This window comes from Seriola dumerili, unplaced genomic scaffold (assembly GCF_002260705.1).
Source record: "Seriola dumerili isolate Sdu_G_001 unplaced genomic scaffold, Sdu_1.0 BDQW01000003.1, whole genome shotgun sequence".
Classification (NCBI taxonomy): Eukaryota; Metazoa; Chordata; class Actinopteri; order Carangiformes; family Carangidae; genus Seriola; species Seriola dumerili.
Genome location: NW_019174258.1, coordinates 12,158,360 through 12,182,217, shown reverse-complemented (window position 1 = coordinate 12,182,217; position 23,858 = coordinate 12,158,360). Strand labels below are relative to the sequence as shown.

The following is a 23,858-nucleotide window of genomic DNA, read 5'->3' as shown; positions in this document are numbered from 1 at the left end:
GCCCCGGGTTGGTTAATTTGTGCTTTATTAGACTTCTTGTCTTGTTAATGTTGCGTTCTCCTTAAAGCTGCTTGTGAAATAAATAGATACACATTAAGTCCCAGACCCACAATTTACCATTTAGAATAGTTCTTCCCCTGAAACTCCTTTCTAAGAACATCCTTTGTTTATTTTGTAGCAGGGAGGCTAGAGGGAGATTTACACTTAAAATAATCATTTTTATATGCTCTTCGTTATCTAAATTTATAGTGACTGAAGCAGCACAGAAATTAAACTGCCTTTAATTTTCCACAGGACCCCTGGAGCCCCCTTTGAGCAACCCTCTGGGCCCAGCACCCCATCTCAGGAGCCACCCTGCTAAATAATGCATGGATGGAGTTAACCCTCCCTGCATGGCAAATGAGAGTAAGATTGTCTCACGCGCTGTAGTCTTTAAGCAGAGCACAAGCATTGCAGAGCATGTATGTCACTCTAACACGTACAGTATTGACAGTCAATAGCTGTGTGCATGTGTGTGTTTGGAGACGCACACGCACAGAGGGAGAGAGATAGAAAGAGAGAGAGGGGGACTTAGAGCAAGGAGGGGGTGGTGCACTAGAGCTGTGTTAAGCTATACAGAGAAAACCAGAACAGTACAGGAAATGAGTGGGTTTGGCCTAAAAAAATAAAAGCATGGAAAGAAAAATGGAAAAGGTAAGGTTTAGGAGCATAGAAGAGTTTTGTCACTAAACCTTAAAACTGTACAAGCAGATCAAATGCAGATTTCTTCAGGATTGGTATTTGATTAGTCAGAACCAAATATGCTTCTTGCAGATTCGGGATTTTATTATGCCCTAAAATCAAATTTGGACTGAGACCAATGATCACATCGGTGAATTACATCAGGCATTTACACCCTCATGATGTTTGGGATATACATGGATAGATCAGTTCTGTCAATAGGTCTTTACAATGATAAATAAAAATATAAATAATTAAAATAAACAAGAACAACTGAGTGTCTGTTAACTTGAAATTTAGTTGGGTTCCATAGCAGTAGTAGTGATCTGCATTGGACAGTTGACAATATACAAAACCAAGAAAATGTTGGCACAATCCGATGCCTTGTTTTATCACAAAACTTGGCCACAGTGTGGTTAACGGTCAATGTGTTGGTTGTTCATTCTGAATAAAAGCAGGAGAAACCAGCTTCCTCCTTTATGCATAATGCTTCCACCTTTTTTATTTACAACCTGCCCATGTTTCCCCACCAATATTAACAAGGCTTATTTCAATAGTAAATCCCCTACCTATAGTAAGACGATGTAAATACAAAAAAATCACCAGTGTCATTCTTCCTTGAAATCCTTTACTTTTCAGTTAATTGTTGAATTAGGAGAAGGTGCAACAAGTTCCCCAGTAAGGTTTTATTTTGAAAGATATGACCGGAAAAGTAATTTCTTAACTGTGTGTGCTTTGACTGCGCTCATGACAAGCCACTCATTGATGTAAGCAGCGCCCACGGCTTAAATGAGCCTCGTTCAGGAGCATTTCTTAGTTCAGACACGGACGGAGATTAGACAGAGACGGACTCTCCTCCTTCTCCTCCTCTCCTCCTCCGTGCTCTTCCTCCATCTCTCTCTTTGTCTCTCTCTATCCATCAGCCATCCAGATGCGTCTTTTGGATACCTACCTCTCCTAGAGCGCGTCTACCCGCCTGGATCAGTCCATCTCCACATGTCATCTGCACTGTGGTCCCACTGGAAGCTGTGTTTACAGTAGCGATGCCTGGCTGAAGGGCTCACAGCAGTGTTCATCTTCCAGCCCCACGCAGCGGAATCGCCGATTGAAGAGGAGCTTGGTGCCGCTGTCTTCTTGGAGCGTGGCTCTGCGTAATGGATTTACTGCTGGCGGAGAAAGAAAGTTGGATTTTGTGAAGAGCCCCGAGGACCCCTACAATGGACAGAATAGGAGGGCGTTTTTAGAAAGGTGCTTTTGAGTTGGAATCACACCGTGAGAGGAAATGCACAGAGGTGAGTTGAGGCTTGTATGAGCTGCCCGAGCATCCTTGTTGCGCGTCAGGGTCCGGTGCCTCGGGCAGAAAGAATCGACAGTTTAATGAAATGTATTTAGCTTTTTGCCTCGTCTCTTTTCAGCACAATGGATATTAAATTTGCAGCTGTCTTAGATTGAACACACGCCACAAAGCAATGAGTGAGGCGTGAAATTATCAAATGCGCACTATATGGATCAGCTTCAGTACAAAGTCCTCATTATTCTGTATGTTCCTCATAATCTGAGACACACGAGATAATCTACAGGAAAACTGTGCAAACTGACCACTGCCTTCCTCTGGCTCTTCCCTGACATCTCCCTTTCTCACTCGTTTATTTGTCTTTAGCATCAGCTTGCCCTCTTGTGACTTTTACGGCAAATCTTCCTGTTTTATTGTCCACATCACCCCATCGCCATTAACCGGTGGTGTTTAATCCACCAGTTCAAGTCCCAGCATCTGCTGATATGCCTCTTATTCTGTAAGATTCAGTCAAACCAGCAGATAGGTTCCTCTGGGCTTGGTTGGGTCTGGTTTGAACCAACGTGTGCCCAGTCATTGTAAAAAATTATAATTATAATTATAATAAACTAAAATAGCCTCACGTGATATTGGTCTCATTAATACTCTGATGCTCCGACCAATTAAACGCGATACATTACTTCACTGACGCTCCTGTCTGCTGGACTGTTTGAGCGTAATGTAAAAAGGACCAGAACCAGAGGTTTCCCCGCTGTGAGGAGTGCCTCTGTCCACAGCAACCTATGTGAGGGCAGCCTATTTGAGATTCATGACTGTAATGGACAGATAAGGTCAAACACTATTTGAAATCCATACAGGGGCGATAAAACCGTCAGGGGGCATTAAGTGTTTCCAATATGTGGACGTAAAAACGTCTGGTCTGTCACAAAGACTTTGTCTCCAGAAATGTGGCCACAAAGAGAAGCACGTTTGGAGGTTTCCGGTGCCACAGTTTTTTTTTTTTTAAATAACGTGAAACAGTTTTTTCTGAATAAAAAAGACTCGTGTTACTTCACACTACTCACAACCAGGGTCCAACATTAGAATATTTCTCCTCCGTGGAGAGGGAAGCCGTCCAAGTTCACTCATGTCCTGCACCAGCGATAGCCTGCGCGCGTGCTGCCGCTGCTGCTCAAGCGACTCCAGCTTCAGCCACGGTCTCGCGCCATCAGCACCTGAGGCACGCGCCGCAGCAGACAGCTGCAACACCTCTTGATGCGTTCAGTGAAGCGTTGTTGGTGCTGTGGCGGGGGCAGTTTACTGCAGTAGCTGTGTGGTTAAACAGGTAAATAATGTAAATATGTTCGTTGGCCGTTAGCTACCATTTAAATGCAGAGTTAACTGTTAATTGTAATTACTTATAACGATTAGCCGGTTTATAGTCTAATTATGAGTGGCTACAGGTGTAGTCTACCTTCAGGCCGTCACTTGTCATGTACCACGTCACAGACACGAGACGAAAAGTAATTTCTTGCATTATGAAGCTTTATTAGTGGCTTTACTGTGGTAGACCCATTCTTGCCTTACCTCATTAAGTGTTAACTTGCTAATTATTTAACCTTTTGTCTGGTGGCCTATTTGTAGCTGGTATGTCGTTGTAGTTCGTGTCATATAGACCTAATTAAGGCCACACTTGCTTATTTGGACAGGATACAACAAAAGTCCTCATTAACAGGTTTTATGTCATTTCTTCAGTCCTGGGTTATAGTAGGCTGTGGTGGCCTTTTTTGTTCTGTCTTGTCAGTTTTGAGAGAATAAAGCAGATTACAGCTTTAACTTGGCTTGTGAGCCCAAGTGAGAAGTGATGTAAAATGACATGAGCTACCCGCGGTCATTTTTTATTCTGTCGTTCTTTAAAAGGAACAGAACACATCTTTCAGTGGGATAAGACAATGCCTTAAAACATTGTCGGGAATAATAGGAACTGGACTACACATACATGACTCAACCTATCAGTATGTGGAGACCTTACAGATAGTGAGATGGGTGCTTTTTGTGACATATGCCATTCTTTGTTATAGAGTTGTGTTTTCATAGTTACATTATCATTCATCATCCATTTCATACACCTTCACCAGTTCTTCCCTTAGTCTTGAAGTGACACTGGCTGCAACTCTTATTTAGCTTGTGATTAATTTATAATGTTACAAAAGATGTTACAAATGCTTACATGAATTATTTAATTTCTGCCTAATAACTTTATTTAAATATTTATGTGCTTGATAAACATTTCTGCCACTGCAGCTCAAGGTAACGTTTTATCTCAAGACATTTACAGGCTGGAAAAAATAATGTTCGCACAGAGTCTGTTTTGTTGATATTTCCAAACAAAAGGCCTTGAAAGGAAGACAACTTTCACATTTTGAAGTAGTAGCTTTGTAGAGGGCAGCAGTAGTCTACAGTGTAAACTGTCTGTATAAGATTTAGTGAGGCTTGTAATGTGAAAAAGCTTCAGTGAGAACCTGTTATTTGCGTTTGGGTGGCCTGTTCTCTCGATGTGCCTGTGGTAGTTCACACTCCCACCTACGATACTTCATTGCAAGATAATGGAGATAGAAGTAATGAAGATCCAGGAGCCTCGGGGGCCGTGTGTATGTGTGCATTTCAAAATGAGTCCATTCAAACATGCATGCTCACTGGAGCATTTGTGTTCACTGCTTATGTTAACCATGCAATCTTCTTCATGAGACCCCCACCCCTCGCTCTCTCTCTCTCTCTCTCTCTGTCCTTCTCTCCCCCTCTCCTCCCTCAGCCCTCCATCCTTCCTTCCATTATGCAACGTGCCAGGCTCACGCTCACTCTCTAATTTGATGTGAACAGGCCAACCTATTATGAACTCAGTGGGGATCAGGTCTACAGCGGCTTATCAGAGCAAGGCAGTGTCAGAAGCTGTAACATGCTCGCCCCTCAGTGCAGATATCATTGTAATACAACGTATTTCACCTATTGTCTGTAGCCATGCTCTGCCCAGATGCCTGTCTTCTCATCAGAGCTGTAAGCTTCAGAGCCTGTAATCCTGTTTTTCCTACTAATGCTTTATGTTTCTGGTGCCTAGAGGCTGCAGATTAGTGGGTTAGAGTCTTGTGGCTTGGATGAGAGTTGATGGTTTGAAACTGTCTTTAATGAACTACTACTTACTACTGCTATTACTGTCATTACCGCTACTTTTAGATGTCATGACTACCTCACTACGCTTTAATGCAACAGCTAATAATACTTTTTCTCTTCTGCAAGTATCTGTGGAATCAGTCATGTTTTATTCAAACCTGTCAGTCTCGAGCTGACACAATTAATTAATTGACTACTATTTTCAATAATTTTCAATACTATTTTTATAAGCAATTAATTGTTAAATCATTTACTGGTTCCAGCTGCTCAACTGAGAGCATTTGCTGCAAAGGTTTTAGACTATTTGTGTGAAACCAAAAAAAAGTACTGTAAGATCTCTCAGGAAATACAAAGGCATTCATCACTATTTTATGACATTTTATAAACCAACAATTAATCTGGAAAATAACATGTAGCAGTGAAAATAATCATCGGTTGCAGCCATAGCTCAGCAGGATGATAAGCACTGGACCACAAAGCCAAAATCCAGAAATGGATGATAATAATTCATGAATGTTGAAAAGAAGATGCTGTCTGAGGGGTTTGCATTTAGTTCACAACTCGAGTAGAAGAATGCTGAAAAGTTACATTAATAAGATTGAACCATATCAAAAATGTCGTACAGTATCCGTATTGCTTAAAGTTTAAATTTTAACTGTAGCAACTTCCATGCTCAGTATCTCTTTCAGCCTTGGAGCCCTATCATTTACAAATTGAATATTTCCCCAGCGCTACCCTTTCATGAATGCTCTGTACTGTAATGCTATGCTCTGTATGATGATATCCTGAACATACAGCAGTATCATGAAGACATACCTACACTGATACATACCTCAGGATTATCTTCTCTCTCACAGCTCTCCTCCTCTTTTCTCAGCAACATATATTTTTTAAATTTACCAATTCAGTCAGAGATTTACTTAAAAATTGTATTGATCTATATTGTGCTCACGATTCATCAAGGTCGGGCGAAATCAATACTGCAGCTGGTCACACATACTTATTCTGTGGCTGTTTAGTGATTTCCATTTTGTCATTGTTGAACACTAAGATATAAATTCAGTGTTGTGTCACCTGTAACTAATGTGTGATATCTCTGCTTCACAGCGTGGATACTCTTCTTTATAATAGAAGAGGGTTTCGCTCTGGCACAGAGAACTAAAGGTAAGCCAGAGCTCAAATGCTTTTCTCTTCCGTTAATGTTGTTTCACAGGTGCTGAACCAGTCTGAAATAAGGAGGAGTTATCTTGTATCATAGGACAAAATGGTTCCTTTCTAATTTCTTCCTCCCTCTTTATCCCCTGTCTGTTTTTTCCCTTTTCTTGCTCCAAACCTCTTTCCACTTTTCCTGCCTTCCAATCATTCCCTCATTGATCCCCTGACTCAATAACCCATCTGTCTGTCTGTTCTCTGCTTTTCTGCTTTCAGAGTCCCCGAGCGAACATGGCGGCCAGAGCCCCAACCAGAATGACTGTGGCACATGGGTCCGTAACATCAACGGCGGCGTGTTCACATCGCCAAACTACCCCAACACCTACCCACCCAACAAGGAGTGCGTTTACATCCTGGAAGGTAATGAATACTTCATCTTCTGCCTTTGGTAGCTGTTGTTACCAGAACAGCTGACATGGTTTCCTTCACCTCTCAGCATATTGCCTCCTTTAGTGAACGTCATTAGTCTGACTGACATTGTTTTATGTAACCTTGCCCCTATCTGATTTTGTGTTCTTTCGCTGGCGGGCAATCAGCCTGACATTTTCCGAATGAGCCGTCCTGAATTTGTTCCACAGCGCAGTTAAAGCCTTTTGAAGATGATGGGAAGTGGCTCATTGTGGGTAGCCCTGACTTCTGGCCTCATCAGAGTAGTGCTGTGTTCATCGATATTGGCTGGATGAGCCAGACGACTCTGCTTTTGAATGAAACATAAAAGAGATGAACATCTGCTACACATTTGAGCTTTGGTGGTATTTCTCAGAATTGCACTCATCCTTGTCAACACTTTAGTGTTCACCATAAATAATCACATCCATCAGTAATCTGGTGGCCTGCTGCACATGAGACATAATGGAGAGCATCATTAGCAGCTATAGGAGACGAAGAGACGTTTTCATACTAAACTGATGAGTTGTTTATCCATGAAGTTAAAGTACAGCCTTTAATGCAGATGAGATGTGTGCTTGGTGCTCTTCTTGCCATGGTGGGTAATGGATTTTACACATGGCTCAAGGGCTCCCCCTGTGGACAAAGCAAGCCCACACCTATTGTTGATGAAAAAGCCATGACTCCATCACAGGGAGGTGCAGCAGTACATCACAGTCGGTCTGGGAAGCGACAGATGGAACCTGTCATTTACTATTATTTGGTCTTGAATGGCTTTAGTCATATTCATATCCGAGCTGCAGTGTTGAGCTCTTTTATTCTTCCTCTCAGAGAGATGCTCACGTTTGGCATAAGTGCTAATCAGATAGCTTTGTAATCATAATTTGTGGTTAGTGAGGCTCATTGATCGTGTCATGTCCCCCAGTTCATCGGCTCAATAGATCGAGCAATTATACTTAATGCTCTTTCTGTATCAAACTGTGTGATATGTGTGTGTGTGTGTGTGAGAGAGAGAGTGAGATGGAAAGTTATAGGGAGAAGGAGACTCAACTCACCAGGGAAGGAGGCACACAGATAGCAGGAAGTGCAGGCATACAGGCTGCTCTTTCAAGCAGAAAGGAAACACTCAGGCTTAAATTCAAAGACAAAAGCAGAGACACAAATTCTCACAGAGAAAATAGATTATTTTATTTCAGTTACACACTGTACTGTGCACATGCACCACTCTTGACCACGCTCTTTTTTCTGTAATGGAACATGTTTGACTTCACCATGCCTGAGATGAGTCAGAGCCCTCCTCCGAATCACCTGCATCTTTATTCAGTATGATTCATCTCCCGAGGCAGGCATGACTTGTCCGTCCTCAGTGTGGGAGGCGGGGTGATGTCATTAATGAGCTCTGACCATTCAGTACATAGACATATTCTGGATTTGCATGACTGATGAACTTGTAAACTGCAGTTCATGCTGTGATTGCAGTGTTCTGGACACACTGACACTGAGACAGCAGTGCTGACATGTCAGGCTGTGTCTATGTTTGTGTATGCTTGTATGCATCTGTCCATTGTACATGCATTTGAGTGATGCATGCTTGTATATGTGAATATGCACCTTCATATTTATGATTAAAAGACAAAAATAATGAGTGTTTAGCTTCTTCTGTTCTGTTATTCTGCTTTTGCATAGTTTGCAGGTGCAGAAATTAGTTTATAATGGTGTTTACAGCAATCAGAAAGCACAAACCAGAGCAAAAACAAAGTCTGGGAGAAGTAATTAGGTTAAGCACCTACTTTAATAATGGTCATTTCTTCTGGTATAACATCTGCGTAGAATCTTGCTTGGGGGTTAAGGGAGAGCAGCTATTTTATTTGGTTTATCTAGTGCACCCTTCAATGTTAAGTTGAAGTTGATCGTCAGATTCAGAAAACACCACAATACGCATATGTGTGAAGGAACAAACAACCTCCTCATCTGGTACTATCACGCCTCAAGCTCACGTTGGTCATTGAATACATTTTAAAATTCATCAGTGATGAAGCCCGTGAGATGACAGAAAACTATTTTCCTTCACATTAATACTTTCTAACTCAGTGACATGGCTTCTTCTCATGCGGCAGGTTCCAAATGTCGCTCGATTATTGGGGTTCTTTCTGTAAATGTCCTGTCGTGTCTGAATGAAGCTATAAAGAACACTTACAGTAAAAGTCAGACATTATCTGAATGACAAAAAGCCATGACTTTAACATATTCCATGTCTGAATAGAGCTTTAGTTAACTAAGGACGACACCCTGCACCTAGATCTGAGCTAATTTCTAAAAAGTTTGCTCTCCACACAGTCAGTTGAGCATCACATGAACTCGTATTTGACTTTACTTTTAATTCATGCTTTAGAATTCCATCCAGATGTTGCTTTGTGCTTCAAAAGCAAGATTTAATTTTGTTCTTTTCATGGATTTTTCCCCTTTGTCCCCCCCACCACCCCCCACCCTTGCTTTGTTGTTCACCAAAGCTCTCCCCAGACAAAGGATTCAGCTGGCTTTTGATAAGAATTACTACATCGAGCCCTCGTTCGAGTGCCGCTTCGATCACATCGAAATCCGTGATGGGCCGTTTGGGTTCTCACCACTCATCGATCGCTTCTGCGGGGGAAAGAACCCAGGCCTGGTCACGTCAACGGGACGCTTCATGTGGATCAAGTTCACCAGCGATGAAGAGTTGGAGGGCCTTGGCTTCCGCATCAAGTACACCTTCATTGCAGGTAGGCACACCCAAAGTGTATGTCTGCAGTGAATGTAACTCCACTGTACACATCAAAGGTTCTGAGTAAGATGTGAGAAAACAGACAGGAGAATCTGATCTCAGTGTGACAGAGAAGATCCCACTCTTCCCTAAAACATCATTTTTCTGCATTGTCCATATTGTTTGTGTTCATTTCCAGTAAAAAGAGACTGAACATCAGCATGCTGGACATCCACAGGTCACCCACAGAGTCTCCAATTTTACAAAAATTACAGGCTTTCTCCCTTCACTTTTCCTGGTCTTCAGCAGAGACACGTTGAACATCAGAGCCTCCTGAGTTTGAACCCAATATGCCTAGAAATCAGAGTCTCCCATCAAACGACAGATATTAGCTTCAAAAAGACCCTTTTCTGCTTTATCTGGCCTGCCTTAATGGGATCTTATCTTCTGTTCTATGCTTACCTTTTTCTGCTGTGTGGATTGAGAGTCACGCGCCTCCCAAATCTTATCATTTCAGACCCTGATTTCCATCTGCACGTGGGTGGACTGCTAAACCCCATCCCAGGTAAGCTCGGCAGCATTTCGTCGGTTTGTGTTCGATCCCTTTTGAAGAGCTCCTCTGTGCTCAGAAGCTTACCGGAGGCTATCTATCTCTGCCTCTGATGTGAACGCTGAACACGCAAATGTACCTTGACAAGCACACAATTGTACATGAAGTGAAAGAATGTACATACACACTCATGCACAAATTTAAATACATGAAAGAACACACACCTCTTTTATCCTGCTCTTCCCTTCCTGTCTTCATGCCTTTGTTCCTCTGTCTTCTTATTGTCCTTTGTCCTAATCTGCTTCAATTCCACCTTAAATCCTTTACTTCTTTAAATAAAATCCCTCATCTGTCCCTCTGTCTGTCATGCTGCTCTTCTTCCTATACTTTTCCTCTTTATTTCCTGCTCTTTATTCTTTCTCTCTGTTTTCTCTTCTCCTTTTTTCTTTTTTTTTGCTTCCTCCGTGTGACCCCTTTCTCACTTTTCCCATCTTTTATCCCTCTCTTTCAATCCCTTTCTCTTTCCTCTTACCTCTCCTCTGTGGCTGTACAGACTGTCAGTTTGAAATCGGAGGATGGGATGGGATCATTCGCTCCAGTCAGGTGGAAGAGGAAGAACGAGTGAAGCCTGGTGATGCTCTGGACTGTATCTGGACCATCAGGGCTCCTCCTCAGTCCAAGGTCAGTATAAAGGGCCATTTAAGGGAATATGGTATGTGTTGCATCTGTCCTATCCTTCAACCTATGTTTGAGATCTCCATTTTATAACAGCTACAGTCTGGTCTAGGCTTTAATTTGGATGACTCATGTTCAAAGCCATTATAAAATAGGTGAAAAATGTATGCCTTTACTTCATTAATGTAGTTATGATTTAAAACCTCTAATCATCCTGAGATCTCACTGCATATTAAAGTGGTATAAAGCACTCAGGGACTTTTATTCATCTCTCTTGTGGATATTTGTTAAAGACACTGATGCTGGCTCCACTGAATAGACTAAACAACGTTGGAGGAATTTTAGAATTTCACATCTGAACCATCAGTAACGTTGCTCTCAGTGTTTTAGCGTCTCATTCCCCTTGAAGACACTGAAACATTTGGTGCGCGTCTTTCTCAGTGCTAAGAATGTTTAATTTGGTAAAAGCACTAACGTTTTCTAATGATTGTAATCATTGTAAATGGCAGACAACTGGACCAAGCTGGACCACATGACAAGTGATACAAAATCTCTATTCACAGGTTAAGCACGCAGTGTATACCAGAATCTATGAATAGTTATCCAAAAAAGGAAATCTGATGAGAAATTTCTCAGAAGACTTTCCGTGTGAGCAGAGTTTAAGTTGGGTGTATATTCTGAATGTAAACAAGAGCCGCAGCAGGTCAGAATTTCTAAATAGTTGTGGAGTCGACTCTAAACTCACCCAGCTTACAATCACCCTGTTCCACCTGTCTGTCAGTAGACTTGTTTCAGCACCTCACCTTGACATCTGTATTATTTTTACATTTTCATCTTTTGTCCTCTCACTGTAATAGAAAGTGTGGAGTCAGTGCATGTTTCAATAGTAAATTCTAGTATCAACATGATCAAAACATCTCCTGTCATCTGACCTTGTATCACTAGGAAATTACTTTTTGTCATCAGCACTTATAAATAAGTATGAATCACTTTTAATGTGCGCAGCAGCAGTTATAACTTTTGACCTGCTCTGCTCCAAAGAAAGTCATTAAGTAAACAGGCAGATGTTCATCTATAAAAGCCTGCAGTAGATTTCCTGATGTGAATATTTTTGTGTGAATGCATCTAGTAGTATTGTCAGCTCCAGTCTTTGAGAACAAGTCGGAATGGTCATGTCTGTATTGTGATTGTAATTTAATGCATAATGGATATGAGCAGTGCAGATACACAGAGATGAGGAAAAGCAATGCAGGCAAATAAATTTTATTTATAAAATATAGCTCTGGAGATTCATAAGTTCATTTTCAAGCCAAGATTGAAAGTTGATGTGATGTGTTCTCATAAGTTCTGATATTTATGAGTGGATCTCTAAAACCCCATTGAATTTACAACCATAACCTGGCCAGCCTTGATTCACTGCTGCTCTGTTTCTCCCTCATGACTAAATGAGTCATCAGCACACTGCTATGCTATAGCATATATCTGTCACATACAGTTCTGTAAGCATTTACCCACGCACATGTGTATACACAGTAATATTTTATACATACACATGAAACATTCACGCATTACTAACACACACTAACTTCTCTGACACAGACACAGATTTGTCCCCCGCAGTCACTTCACTGGTCCTACATGTGCAATATGAGGCAGCAGTGAAGAGGATCTGGATTTAGCAGCAGCTCTGAGTTGCCCAGTCAGACATTAGCTCAACGAAGCAGAAGAAACAGAGCAGCACATTCAGCAGCTACAGAAGAGCAGCTACTCAACTGCTGCGTGGTCACAGGAGCCTGTGTGCAAAATGTACTGTCTGTGTCATCTAAGTCACTGTTCCCCTGTGGCCAAGACTTGATCACACAATTTAAAGACGTTTATTTTGTAATTACTTCACAAGATAAAACCTAACACTGCTACATGTAAGTATATGTAGGCTAACTAATGAGCAAACGACAAGCTGCTGTGCAGCCAGGTCACTGGTCACAGTGGTGTTCATGTGATTTACAGAGGGAGGAAAATGCACTGAGGTCCTCTAATGAACACACCACGGGCTCGGTAATAGGCTTTTCACGCACAGCCTTTAGACTTTACGGCAGGAAGAGCACAGGTGTACATAAAACTAATGATGGATGACTTTGATTTAGCTGTTCAAGTCTGAGGGTCCTCGTTTTGTGCAGGGTATTGCATTGTCACACTGTTTTTTCTTACTGGGACACACAGAGCCATCATTAATGTTATTAGTAACACCTGTGCTTTTCCTATTGTGACATGTTAAAATGTCTGCTGTGGAAAACACCACAAGCTCAAACTCAAGTTTCTTCTCTCTGTTTTCCTCAACAGGTATTTTGGTCAGTTACTGGTCATGTCATATAATAAGAAAAGCACATGTTTAGGTTTAGTGACAACTCTCCAATACATCTGCAAAAATAGTACAACATATCAGAATAAAGTCCTGGACTTATTTCCATCATTTGTTCTTAGTGTTTGCACAGTTCACCACCTCATCAAGATGGCAACAGGCTTTTAGTGTCCAACGTTAAGATACTAATAAATAAGGCTAAAGAAACATGAGTCATATAAACAAACAGTTTATCGTTGTTTTACTATTACTCACACATTCATGAAAGCCTCTAATTGTTTAACATTGTTCAAGATGTAGCCTAAATGTTATTGGATTAAATGGTAGTTTATAATAAATTATTATTATCTCCACATTCTATTAAGGAATATTATTTAGCAGCCATTTTTTAGCCTTTGCTTTAAAGTCAGGAGAGTCTGACTCTGCCTTAATTATGAGAGGTAGTTTATGACACTAGAATACACAAAGAAATGCTGACCTGTTGTACACTTAAATCTATAAAATGTCAGGTTTGCTACACTGGCTCCGGTGTTACAGCCACTGTGTTCACCAACTATAATCTGGTGTAATAACATTTATAATATTTAGTTAAGCCTGTTCTAGGACCCTGGTGCTGTGTATGCTCACTAACTGGAATGGCTTGTCTTTAATGTTAATGCTTTATACATCTTTACAACTGCTACGACAAGATGCTGTTTAAATGGTATATCCAGTGACACACTGATGTATTTCAGATAGCTCTGCTGTGTAGTGAAGTTGTGTTTGGGTTGCTAAGTTTACCAGTTGTTGAATGGAAACATCACAGCTTACACTGTAAACTTCAGCATCACGAAACTTGTCTGAATTTCCCTCTGGTATTCACTGCTGTGTTAGCTGTGTGACCACAGCTTCTTGGTGGAATATTTGGACATTTCTGACTTTATAACTTGAGATGGACCAACCAAGCAGGGGACTAGTCTTGCAATCTGACGCCAGACTGCCTAATTTTTGAAGGAGGTGCTGGATCAGCTCACTGGCCCTCAGTCCCTGCAGCATTTCTCTGAATTGAGATGCAGCTGTGAGGAAAGAGAAGGGCGAGGGAAGACATGGCAAGCAGCACCATGACAGATATTTTCAATTAATTCAGTTGCCAACTATCAGTATATGAATAATGCACGCTCGCATCACAACTTAGATTAGATTTACTTTGTTGATGTTTGATTCGATTCTCTGTCAATGCATCTTCTATCCATCATCTAAACTGTTCATCCTGTTGCTGTCCCAGCTGCAGGGTTCTGCTCTCATCTGTTATAGTCTAATCTGTTCTAGTCATTGTATGTGTCTAAACAGTTTTAGTCATATTTGCTATTTTACTATTTAATGCATATTTTTCATCTATTTGCATTCATAAAGCGTACAGTTGCTGATTATGTTTAGATAGCTGAGAGGTTAAACTCGGGTGTTCTGGTGTTCATGAGCTTCCACACTGATTTCCACCTCCTGTCTGCAGATCTACCTGCGCTTCATGGAGTACCAGATGGAGCACAGTAATGAATGCAAGAAGAACTTTGTAGCTGTGTATGATGGCAGCAGTGCCATCGAGAACCTCAAGGCCAAGTTCTGCAGCACCGTGGCCAATGACGTGATGTTGGACAACGGTGTGGGAGTCGTGCGGATGTGGGCCGACGAGAAGAGCCGACTCAGCCGCTTCCGCATGCTCTTCACTTCCTTTGTTGACCGTGAGTACCGGTCATCTTGACAACATTGTGAAGGAGGAAGAAGGAAAAATAGGACCCAGGTCAAAAAGGCACCATATGTCATTGTCATTGTCACTACACTGTAAAACCAAAACCTACGAGCCACTACATTATCCACACACAGAAACAGACACGAAAACATTGTGTCTGCATCAGTAGACAGACACCTCAGTGTCATTTCAGCGAGGAAAGCTAATTACACTGTGCTGTGTCTAGAGCACAGACATGCAAAAAACAATTATTTACTCCAGCATTTTTAAATAAAGCATCATATAATTTATTGATGTGCATGTCACAGCATGATACTGTGCTTATTATAGGTCACTTACAACAGGAAAATAGGATTTAATTTCCCTATTTTTGTACAAAGAAAAGCTGAGACGGGTTAATAGATCTACTGGAAGTAATCATACATTAAGCTTCATCATTCTTGAGGGACAAAGAAGGGACGAATGATGTTAAAGGTTGTACATAAGGTAACAGAAATTGCCAAGCGGGAAACTGTTTTTCTCTTAGCGCACCATAATATTTTCATTAAATGCCTGAATAGACTGAGATATTAATTGCCACATTCTCTTGCACACTTGCTAAACCCTGGGGTGAATGCTAATGTTGTTTTCATCAGCAAACCCATAACCATTGCAGTCAGAACTTAATGGCCTTTTAAATTCAGCAAGGGTGTTTTTTTTTTTACTCTGAGAATCCTTAAGACCATTTGGATCCTCATTAATTCTGATCACACAGTTCATCTTAGAGAAGTCTGAAGTCTCTTGAATGACTCCCAAACTTTATTTGGTCAGAGTCAGCCACTGACTCAAAGTTTACTTAGAGGTCAGGAGGAATCATTAATCTTTGTCACTCAGAGAACAAGATGAGCTTGTGCTTTTTGCACTCCATCATTCTCAATGGGCTCTAATCTTCCAACAGAACCCCCTCAGACATGTAAACCAGACACATTAAGGCTTTCCTAAGCCCACACATACACTCAAGACCACACACACACACACACACACACACACACACACACACACACACTGCATACATTCAGACGTGAGGTGTGTGTGTGAGTGTGTAAGGAGGGAGTGTGGGTGTAAGAGGGTGCAGCGTTGTTGACACCCTCTGAGAAACTGCATTTTGAAGGCGGGAGATTCATAATCAGTTTGGAAGTGATCACAGTGTCAGGGGAGCGACCCTGTCTGCAGGCTCACTGGGAGATAGATGGGGAAGACACTCCCAACACATACACACTCCTCTTCCACACACACACACATATACATGTCCCCTTGTCAAAGTTGTTTAACCCTGAGGCAGAGGAAGCATGCAGGGAGAGGGAAGTGGAGGCTCAGAGCCCTCATCACAGTGGACCTCAGAGCAGGGGTGAGGCTGGTGGAGCAGACCACAATCTGTTTCAGTTGTGATAAAGACTCAAAGAGCGTGTCTGCACCTGCTAAAGCCTGTGTGGGCAAAAAAAGGAAGAAAATTCTTGTCAAAGGGGCTGAGGAAGGGCAGTATGGAGACATGAACCAGCCATAGGAGACAGAGGTTGAATATTAAATGAATATTATACTGAACCATGTGCATAAAGCCTCATAGTGGGAGCGAGATTTGTCTATGTGAAAGCCATTTATAGGTGACCATGCCATAATGCTCTTTGTTCATGCGGAAAAGGAAAATTATAGAATATAATGGTTGTTACTAGATCTTCATGGTAGAGAGGAGGTTTATGTGCAGCACCTGGAAATTCCTCGTAATCCTCCTGGATCCATGCTCTTTATGCTTCTTTATTCATATTGCAGGTCTAAGAATAGAGACTATCCTTTGAAACAAATTTGTGATTTAGGATTTTGAGCTATATAAATAAAACTAATTTGACTTGTCTTATTTCAATAGATAAGAGGTAACAATGGAAAATACATTTCTTTAAACTCACTTTTAACACAGTTACATCTACTGAAACTCTGTGTGAAAATGTGACACTTCAGAGTACATCTTTTAAATAATGTACACTGCTCTCTTCCTTTAACCAGGGCTGGTTTCAGAAAAGATTTTGTTGTTTGTCTTTGATCATTTTTTTATGTTGGACTTTGGTTTGGCATTAAACCTGATCAGATGCTCAAACATGTCTAGTTGTAGAACATCATCTCTTGAACTAATTTGCGATGTATTCAGTGTAAATTAAGATCCTATTCAAACTAATAAACATGGCTGACGGCTTAGTTGATAGTTAAGCTCAAATTTCACATTATATGTGAGGTCTGTGTATGAGTCTTGACTCTCCTCCAGTAAATCAAAGCAGAAAAATTAAAAGCACAGTCGTAAATTTGCTGTAACACAAGCCTTGGTTGGATTCCTTGTGACCTGGTGAAAACAGAAAATAGCACTAGAGGACACCTGAGAAATATACCATGCCACTGCTTTCCACCCATTTCCAGCTGTACATCAGAACCTGATTTCCCAAAGCTATTACTGTCGCCCCAAATGGTCTATACAAGACCCAGACATCTGCATCTTCCTCCTCCTCCTCTTCCTTCTGACTGGCAGTGCATAGATCTCCTGAGCTGAGCAGCCAGCATCAATTACTAGTCATCTCTATCTCTGTCCACCTAAGCCTTCATACGTTAACAGTCACTGTAATGTGGGGTGTCTCAGAGCACCTGCCTGACCATCTGCACCCCACAATGGCACAAAGCCATTTCTACCCGTACCCCCCGCCATCCCCTGCCTTTCTTTTTTTATCTTTTCCATGTTCCTCCTCTCCTCCTGCTCCTATTTTTCAAACTGACCATGCAACCAACCAACCCACCCCCACCCACCCACCCCTTCCTCTCAAACTCCCATGACATGAAGGTTGCAGCTCAGTGAAGCTGCCATCTCCTCCCTTCATCACCCCCTGATGCTGCTTGTAGTGTCTGCAGGAAATGATGATGTATGGCCATGTGTGATCTGTCTCCATTAGACCTCAAGAGTTTCAAGAAATAATAGAACATTTATCTTTTATTACACGCCTCTACAGATTTCTGCAGCCAAATTATTGTTCTTTTATTGCTGTTATTGTTTTATAATCATCAAAATAGCTTCTGGTTCTTTTCACGGTGTAGTCATTTTTTACTCTGCACCGTTTCTCTTGGTTTTGATTAATTCCTTTTTCTCTGTATATTGTCTTTTGCCTGCAGCCCCCTGTTCAGCCAATACATTCTTCTGCCATAGCAACATGTGCATTAACAACTCCCTGGTGTGCAATGGGGTTCAGAACTGTGTCTACCCATGGGATGAAAACCACTGCAAAGGTGATTGTCTTCTTCCTGCCAACTATTACAGTTATGATGGTAAATTAGGATTTATTTTGTTAGTTGTTAGTTTTTAGGGTTGGTATTCTATATTCGTTTTTGTACTTACTTTTTTCATCTTCCTTTCGCCCTTTCTTTATTTTTCTTATTCTCTCTTCTTCTCTCCTCTCCTCACCCCTTCCCCCTGCAGAGAAGCGATCTAAGGGGCTTTTCCATCAGATCACTAAGACCCATGGCACTGTCATTGGTGTCTCATCAGGCATCGTTCTGGTTCTTCTCATCATCTCCATCCTGGTCCAAATGAAGCAACCAAGGAAAAAGGTAACTCATCATTTGTGACTGACTTTTTGTTCAGCAGGAAAGCAAACCAAGTCAGAAAAGAGGAGACACATAACTGAAGCGATTGTGGGATTCCAGACCAAAGGGGGTCACATGTAGATTTGGAGACAGGGAAGAAAGAAGTCCCTTGGGATTTACACCATTACAGGTCATATCAAAAATAATCCAGTATATCACAGTATCAGAATAACATCTAAACAGGTACTGGTACTGATACTAGTATACATGTATATATATATATATATATATATATATATATATAGAGCACCAAAATCTTAAAATCTTAAGTATGTACAACATATACATTGATTTTAAGTGCTTATGTAAGGTGGAAATGGACTTTTACCACTTTCCTCCCATCCATCTTTTTACACTTTTAATTTAGAAGCTCTGAAAAAGTTATAGGCATTTTCTATAACATTCAATATTCATAACATAGAGGCAACAATCAGTTGTTTGGTTGAAACAATCCTTAGGTGTATTGATCAGATATGATTGACAGCAACATTTGCAACAAACTGCCATCTGATTTTTATTCAGAAATTGCCAAATTATGAGCCCTGCTTATTTAAAACCAGCATGAACAATACAGACAATAAAAGAATACAGAAATCTCTCACAAACAAAACTGTTCTAACTTTAGAAAAAATTAATGTTGACCCTAGTAATCATTTAGCAAGCAGTTGAGAAAACAGGAACCTTAAAGCTGCTCATTTATTGTGTTTTCTGACAGTTGTACATCTTAATAGGGTTCTTCTGTTTGTTGTCTTGATATCAGCATGACAACTAGCGGCCTCCTAATCACTAAAGTTTAACGGTCTGAATGGATCTTCTTCTTTTCCAGGTAGTAGCTCGCCGGCCTGGTGTTTTTAACAAGGCTGGATTCCAAGAGGTCTTTGATCCGCCTCACTACGAGCTGTTCTCTCTGCGAGACAAGGAGATATCCTCAGACCTAGCTGACCTCTCTGAGGAGCTTGACAGCTTCCACAAGCTGCGGCGCTCCTCCACCATGTCCCGCTGCGTCCATGAGCACCACTGCGGCTCCCAAGCCTCAGTGGCCACTGGTGGCGGCAGCATGAAGCACAGCCGCACCACTCTGAGCTCTATGGAGCTATCCTACCACAACGACTTCTCCAAGCCACCACCCATGAAGACTTTCAACTCCACAGCCAGCTACAAGAAGAGCTGCTATGGCTACAAGCAACACTCACAGACTCACGACTGCGACCAGCAGGTCATCGAGGACCGCGTCACAGAGGAGATCCCGTGTGAGATCTATAGCCGTGGTGGAGGAGCAGCAGGAGGAGGAGCCACAGGTGGAGGGGCAGTAGGCGGAGCATCAGGGATAGCAGGAGGAGGGATTGGAGGGCCAGTGGGGATAACAGGAGGAGTGGCGATGCCTGGAGGAATGAGTATGGCGGGAGTGGCCATGGCAGGGCCTAGTGGCATTGCAGGAGGTATCGGCGGCGGGATGGCAGGAGCCTGCGGAACCCTCAGTATCCGTGGCAACAGCGCTCGTAACAGTACCACCATAGTTGATCCACAACAGCGCTCCATGTCCATGGACTTCTAGGTGGTGGGAGGAAGACAAGCAGAAAGAGAATGCAGGCAGACCTTGCATTTCACTCATCCAGACAAGAGAGGGAAGAAGAGAAGACAGGAGAGGCACAATAATCCTAAATTGATCACTCCCTTTTCTTCTTCTACCATTGCTCTCCAAGCAGTGTTAATAGTATTGTGGGTAGCACTTAAGGATCTTTTCCACTCATAGTCTCATGTGGAGGTTTGGGCAGAAAGGGAGATGAGAAATAAGGGACCAGAAGAAGAGAGAAGCTGAGGAAAACAGTGGTTCTATTCTTCAGAAAGGATTTCAAATGAAGGAAGCGTGGAGACGTCTCTTCTCCAGTCTCCTACTCATTTAAGCTCTCCCTCCATCAGAGACTTACAGGAGAATGTTCTCGCATGCAGATCCAGACTTCTCTCTGTTTGGTTGCCTAAAAGACCAGGAACCCACTCAATTATAGGGAGAGAGGAAGGTGGAGAGACTGAGTTTTTACATTTATTCACCTGACATGCACAGATATATGATATATAGTGCGTCTTCTAATAATTTATTTGAGTCTTTATTTTTGTCAGTGTACTGTACTGTTAAATCCAGTATATATCCAGCCTCATGATGATGCTTGGCTTTTAACTCTTTAATCTTTTTCAAATGTTGCTCAGATGATTTTATGAAGATGACTTATCAATGACGTGGTGTTGATGATAATGAGGTTGATGATGAAGTTGCTGTTGATGATGATCAGAAATATGATGATGATGATGATGATGATGATGATGATGATGATGATGATGATGATGATGATGGTGATGGTGATGGCAATGATAATAATGTGATCTTACAATAATAAGTATGTATTTTTCATGGTTACCTCACACATACACAGAGGGAACGCTCCATTCAGTCTCTCCTCAGGAAGAGCACATGAAGAGACTGTCTTATTTTGGTAAGGAATAGAGAAGAAAAGACTATTTCTGCTCTGTGAGCTTTATAGCAAATGGGCATTCAGGCAATAAGTAAACGTTTGTGGAGTACGAAATGTTTTGGTTGTGAAGCCTGGACTGAATCGAAAAATAGCAACCATCCCGCTCCCAAACCCCACCCTTACCAGGAGAAAATGTAATTGTTCAATTTATCCATGAACTGAGTGTTTAAAACAAGCACAACCTGTTTCCCTAAAGAGACAGACATGTAGCTTATATGGGACTCATTTATTATTTTAACCAATGGTTGTATAATTTCATTCTGTTGAATTAAATGAGAGCTTACTCACCTCCCTGTGAGCTTTTCTCTTCATTATATCCAAGACAGATGTTGCATTAAGGTAAGACACACATTGTGACATGCAGGGTGACAAGAAACAGTCTATACAAGATGTTTGGCTTCACTGTGATGGATACTAACAAAGAAAGTGTTTTTGGCATGATTTATTTTCTAAAAACTTGAAATATAGTTTATGGTTGAATATACAGAATTTCAGGCTGATTAATTCCAATAGCTGCAATATGATCACATCTTTAAATATTATGGGATAGTGCAGATCTTCTTGACTGTCAAATATAAAATAGTGAATCTTTGCAGCATTTTTTAAGTCTGTCGCTGACTCTCATACACACGCAAATTCCACTCACCCTTTCCTTTGCTGTCATGATGCATTTGTCCCGTGTAATGCTTACGGCATCCTTTTAAAATATGTTACATTCAGGTACTCATGGTCACATGCATTATGCCCTGGTCCTCTGTGAAACAGATGGATTTAGTTTGGGAGTCTTAAGGTAGCATAGATGTATGATAATAATCAATATATTATGATGGGATAATAGTTGGACTTTGCTGAGAAGCAGATCTTACAAATTAAAGTCTCTGAAATCACTTAGAATAACTGTTAACCAGACGAGGCAGATGGCTGCCCACCCTGAGTGTGGTTCTGTTTGAGGTTTTACCCTCTTAAAAGGAAGTTTTTCCTTGCCACTATAGCCAAGTGCTTGCTCATGGTGGGAATTGTTGGGTCTATGACTAATATTATAAAGAGTACAATCGAGACCCCCTCTTTTTGTAAAGTGCCTTGAGATAACTTCTGTTGTGATATGGTGCTATATAAAAACTGACATGACTTGACTATTACATCAACAATTAACATGAATAGTTGAATATGGAGGGTTATGCATCACATACTCAAAAATGACTCACAGAACTACAATACGTCATTATTGGTGTCTACAGTTCACATGTTTAGCTTCAAAGTACATAATAAGACACTGGTTTACTCAGAATTAAAACATTATCCTTCCTGTGTGTTTTTACTATAATCCCCTATGGGTCGCTCCAACATCATGGGGGAAGATACGAACATCAGTCAGAGGAACGAACTGAATGCAAATCCACCTTCAGGCAGGTACCACTTTTTATCTGCTGATAAAAACCTACATGAAGAGCTGAACAGCTGTCTGGACATGGTATCTTGACTGTAAATACATCCCCACTGATCAGAATGATACACAAGGATATTTATCAAATAACATCTGTCACAACACCTTTTAAAATAGAAAACCATTGACCTTTTATTTCTCGGCCTGCAACCTCGTCCTATGACCGAATCACAGCCGTGCTGATATTCATACAAGATTACGACCTCGAGTGTGATATTGCTTTTATACAATAGCTCTACGAGCGCCATATTGGTTAAAAAAGCAAAAACAGATTATGATTTGTTTGTTTATCATCATCATTTATTTGGCAACGCCAACACAAATAGTTCCGCAACTGCACTGGTACTGGACGGTTGCTAAGCAACACATAAACATCTAAATGACCTGCACAGTGCACATTAGCTTGCTACTTTGTCTACACGTTACCTCAGGTGTGCGCTGAAGTATCCAGGCTTCTTCACTTCCCTTCATCCTCTTCTGACGACCATACAAAATTTAATTCAAATGTTTTTTCGTAAAATATATTTCATCCTTGCAAAGTTTGTCAATCTAAGATGGATAACGACCGTAAATGTAATGACTAACTGTTGTATAAAATAATATAATTGTATGTTTTAGTTTTATCTAATCAGAACATCAGCCTAAGATAATAACAATTGCTCTGTAACAACTAATATCATATTTTATATGCAAATGAATATATCTTTGTAATTAAAAATAACCTTAGTTGAAGTTAGGACTAGTTAAAAGTTGTCTTATTATGAGTTCCTGAATTCATGAATGAAAAAACTGAATTTTTACTCATGTGGAGACTCAGTAAAACTCAGTGGTAAATTTGTTGTAAATCTACAGGATGTAATGAGAGTTACAGTATAATATGTATGATTGTGTTTCCACAGGTTTGAATAAAAAACTAATCTCTGCAATATAAGTCTAGTCAAGATAACATATGAATAAACATCTTACCATATAGATACATGTTATCAGTGTTACATCATCTGTGGTGTATGATAGTCAATAAGTCAATTTCAATATAATTTAGATGCAGCTATCAAACAAAAACACACGACATGCATTTCATAATAAAACAAAAAGAGTGGGACACAATTGTACATAACGAAAACATTGTATAAAAATACATAAGCACACACAAATCATATCAAAGGCACAGTGCACTAAACTAATCAAAAACCAAGCAGGCAGGTGAACGTTACCTGATATAATGATAATGTTGCCTGGTTATCTGATGTCATTAGAATTATGTAAAGACGATATGATTGAATCTATTTAATTTACACCATATACTATGCAGTCAATTAAGCTACATAAAATTTCATATTTCTTTGATAAACTGTAATTTGAGTGGTTGTAGATCAGATCAGTGGTTATGCAACATACCGGCACCTGGAGGCAGCAGCGGAC

General features: G+C 40.9%; 1 protein-coding gene across 1 annotated transcript; it reads left to right on the top strand.

Annotated features, from left to right (window-relative positions):
• Window positions 1–1,555: 1,555 nt before the first annotated feature.
• neto2 (neuropilin and tolloid like 2) lies at window positions 1,556–21,265 on the top strand. The gene is made up of 10 exons (XM_022742265.1): window positions 1,556–2,012; window positions 6,269–6,325; window positions 6,590–6,733; window positions 9,271–9,519; window positions 10,018–10,065; window positions 10,604–10,731; window positions 14,574–14,802; window positions 17,994–18,107; window positions 18,298–18,428; window positions 19,291–21,265. The coding sequence occupies exons 1-10, from the start codon at window positions 2,003–2,005 to the stop codon at window positions 20,017–20,019; spliced, it is 1,839 nt and encodes a 612-aa protein (XP_022597986.1). The 5' UTR covers window positions 1,556–2,002; the 3' UTR covers window positions 20,020–21,265.
• Window positions 21,266–23,858: the final 2,593 nt, after the last annotated feature.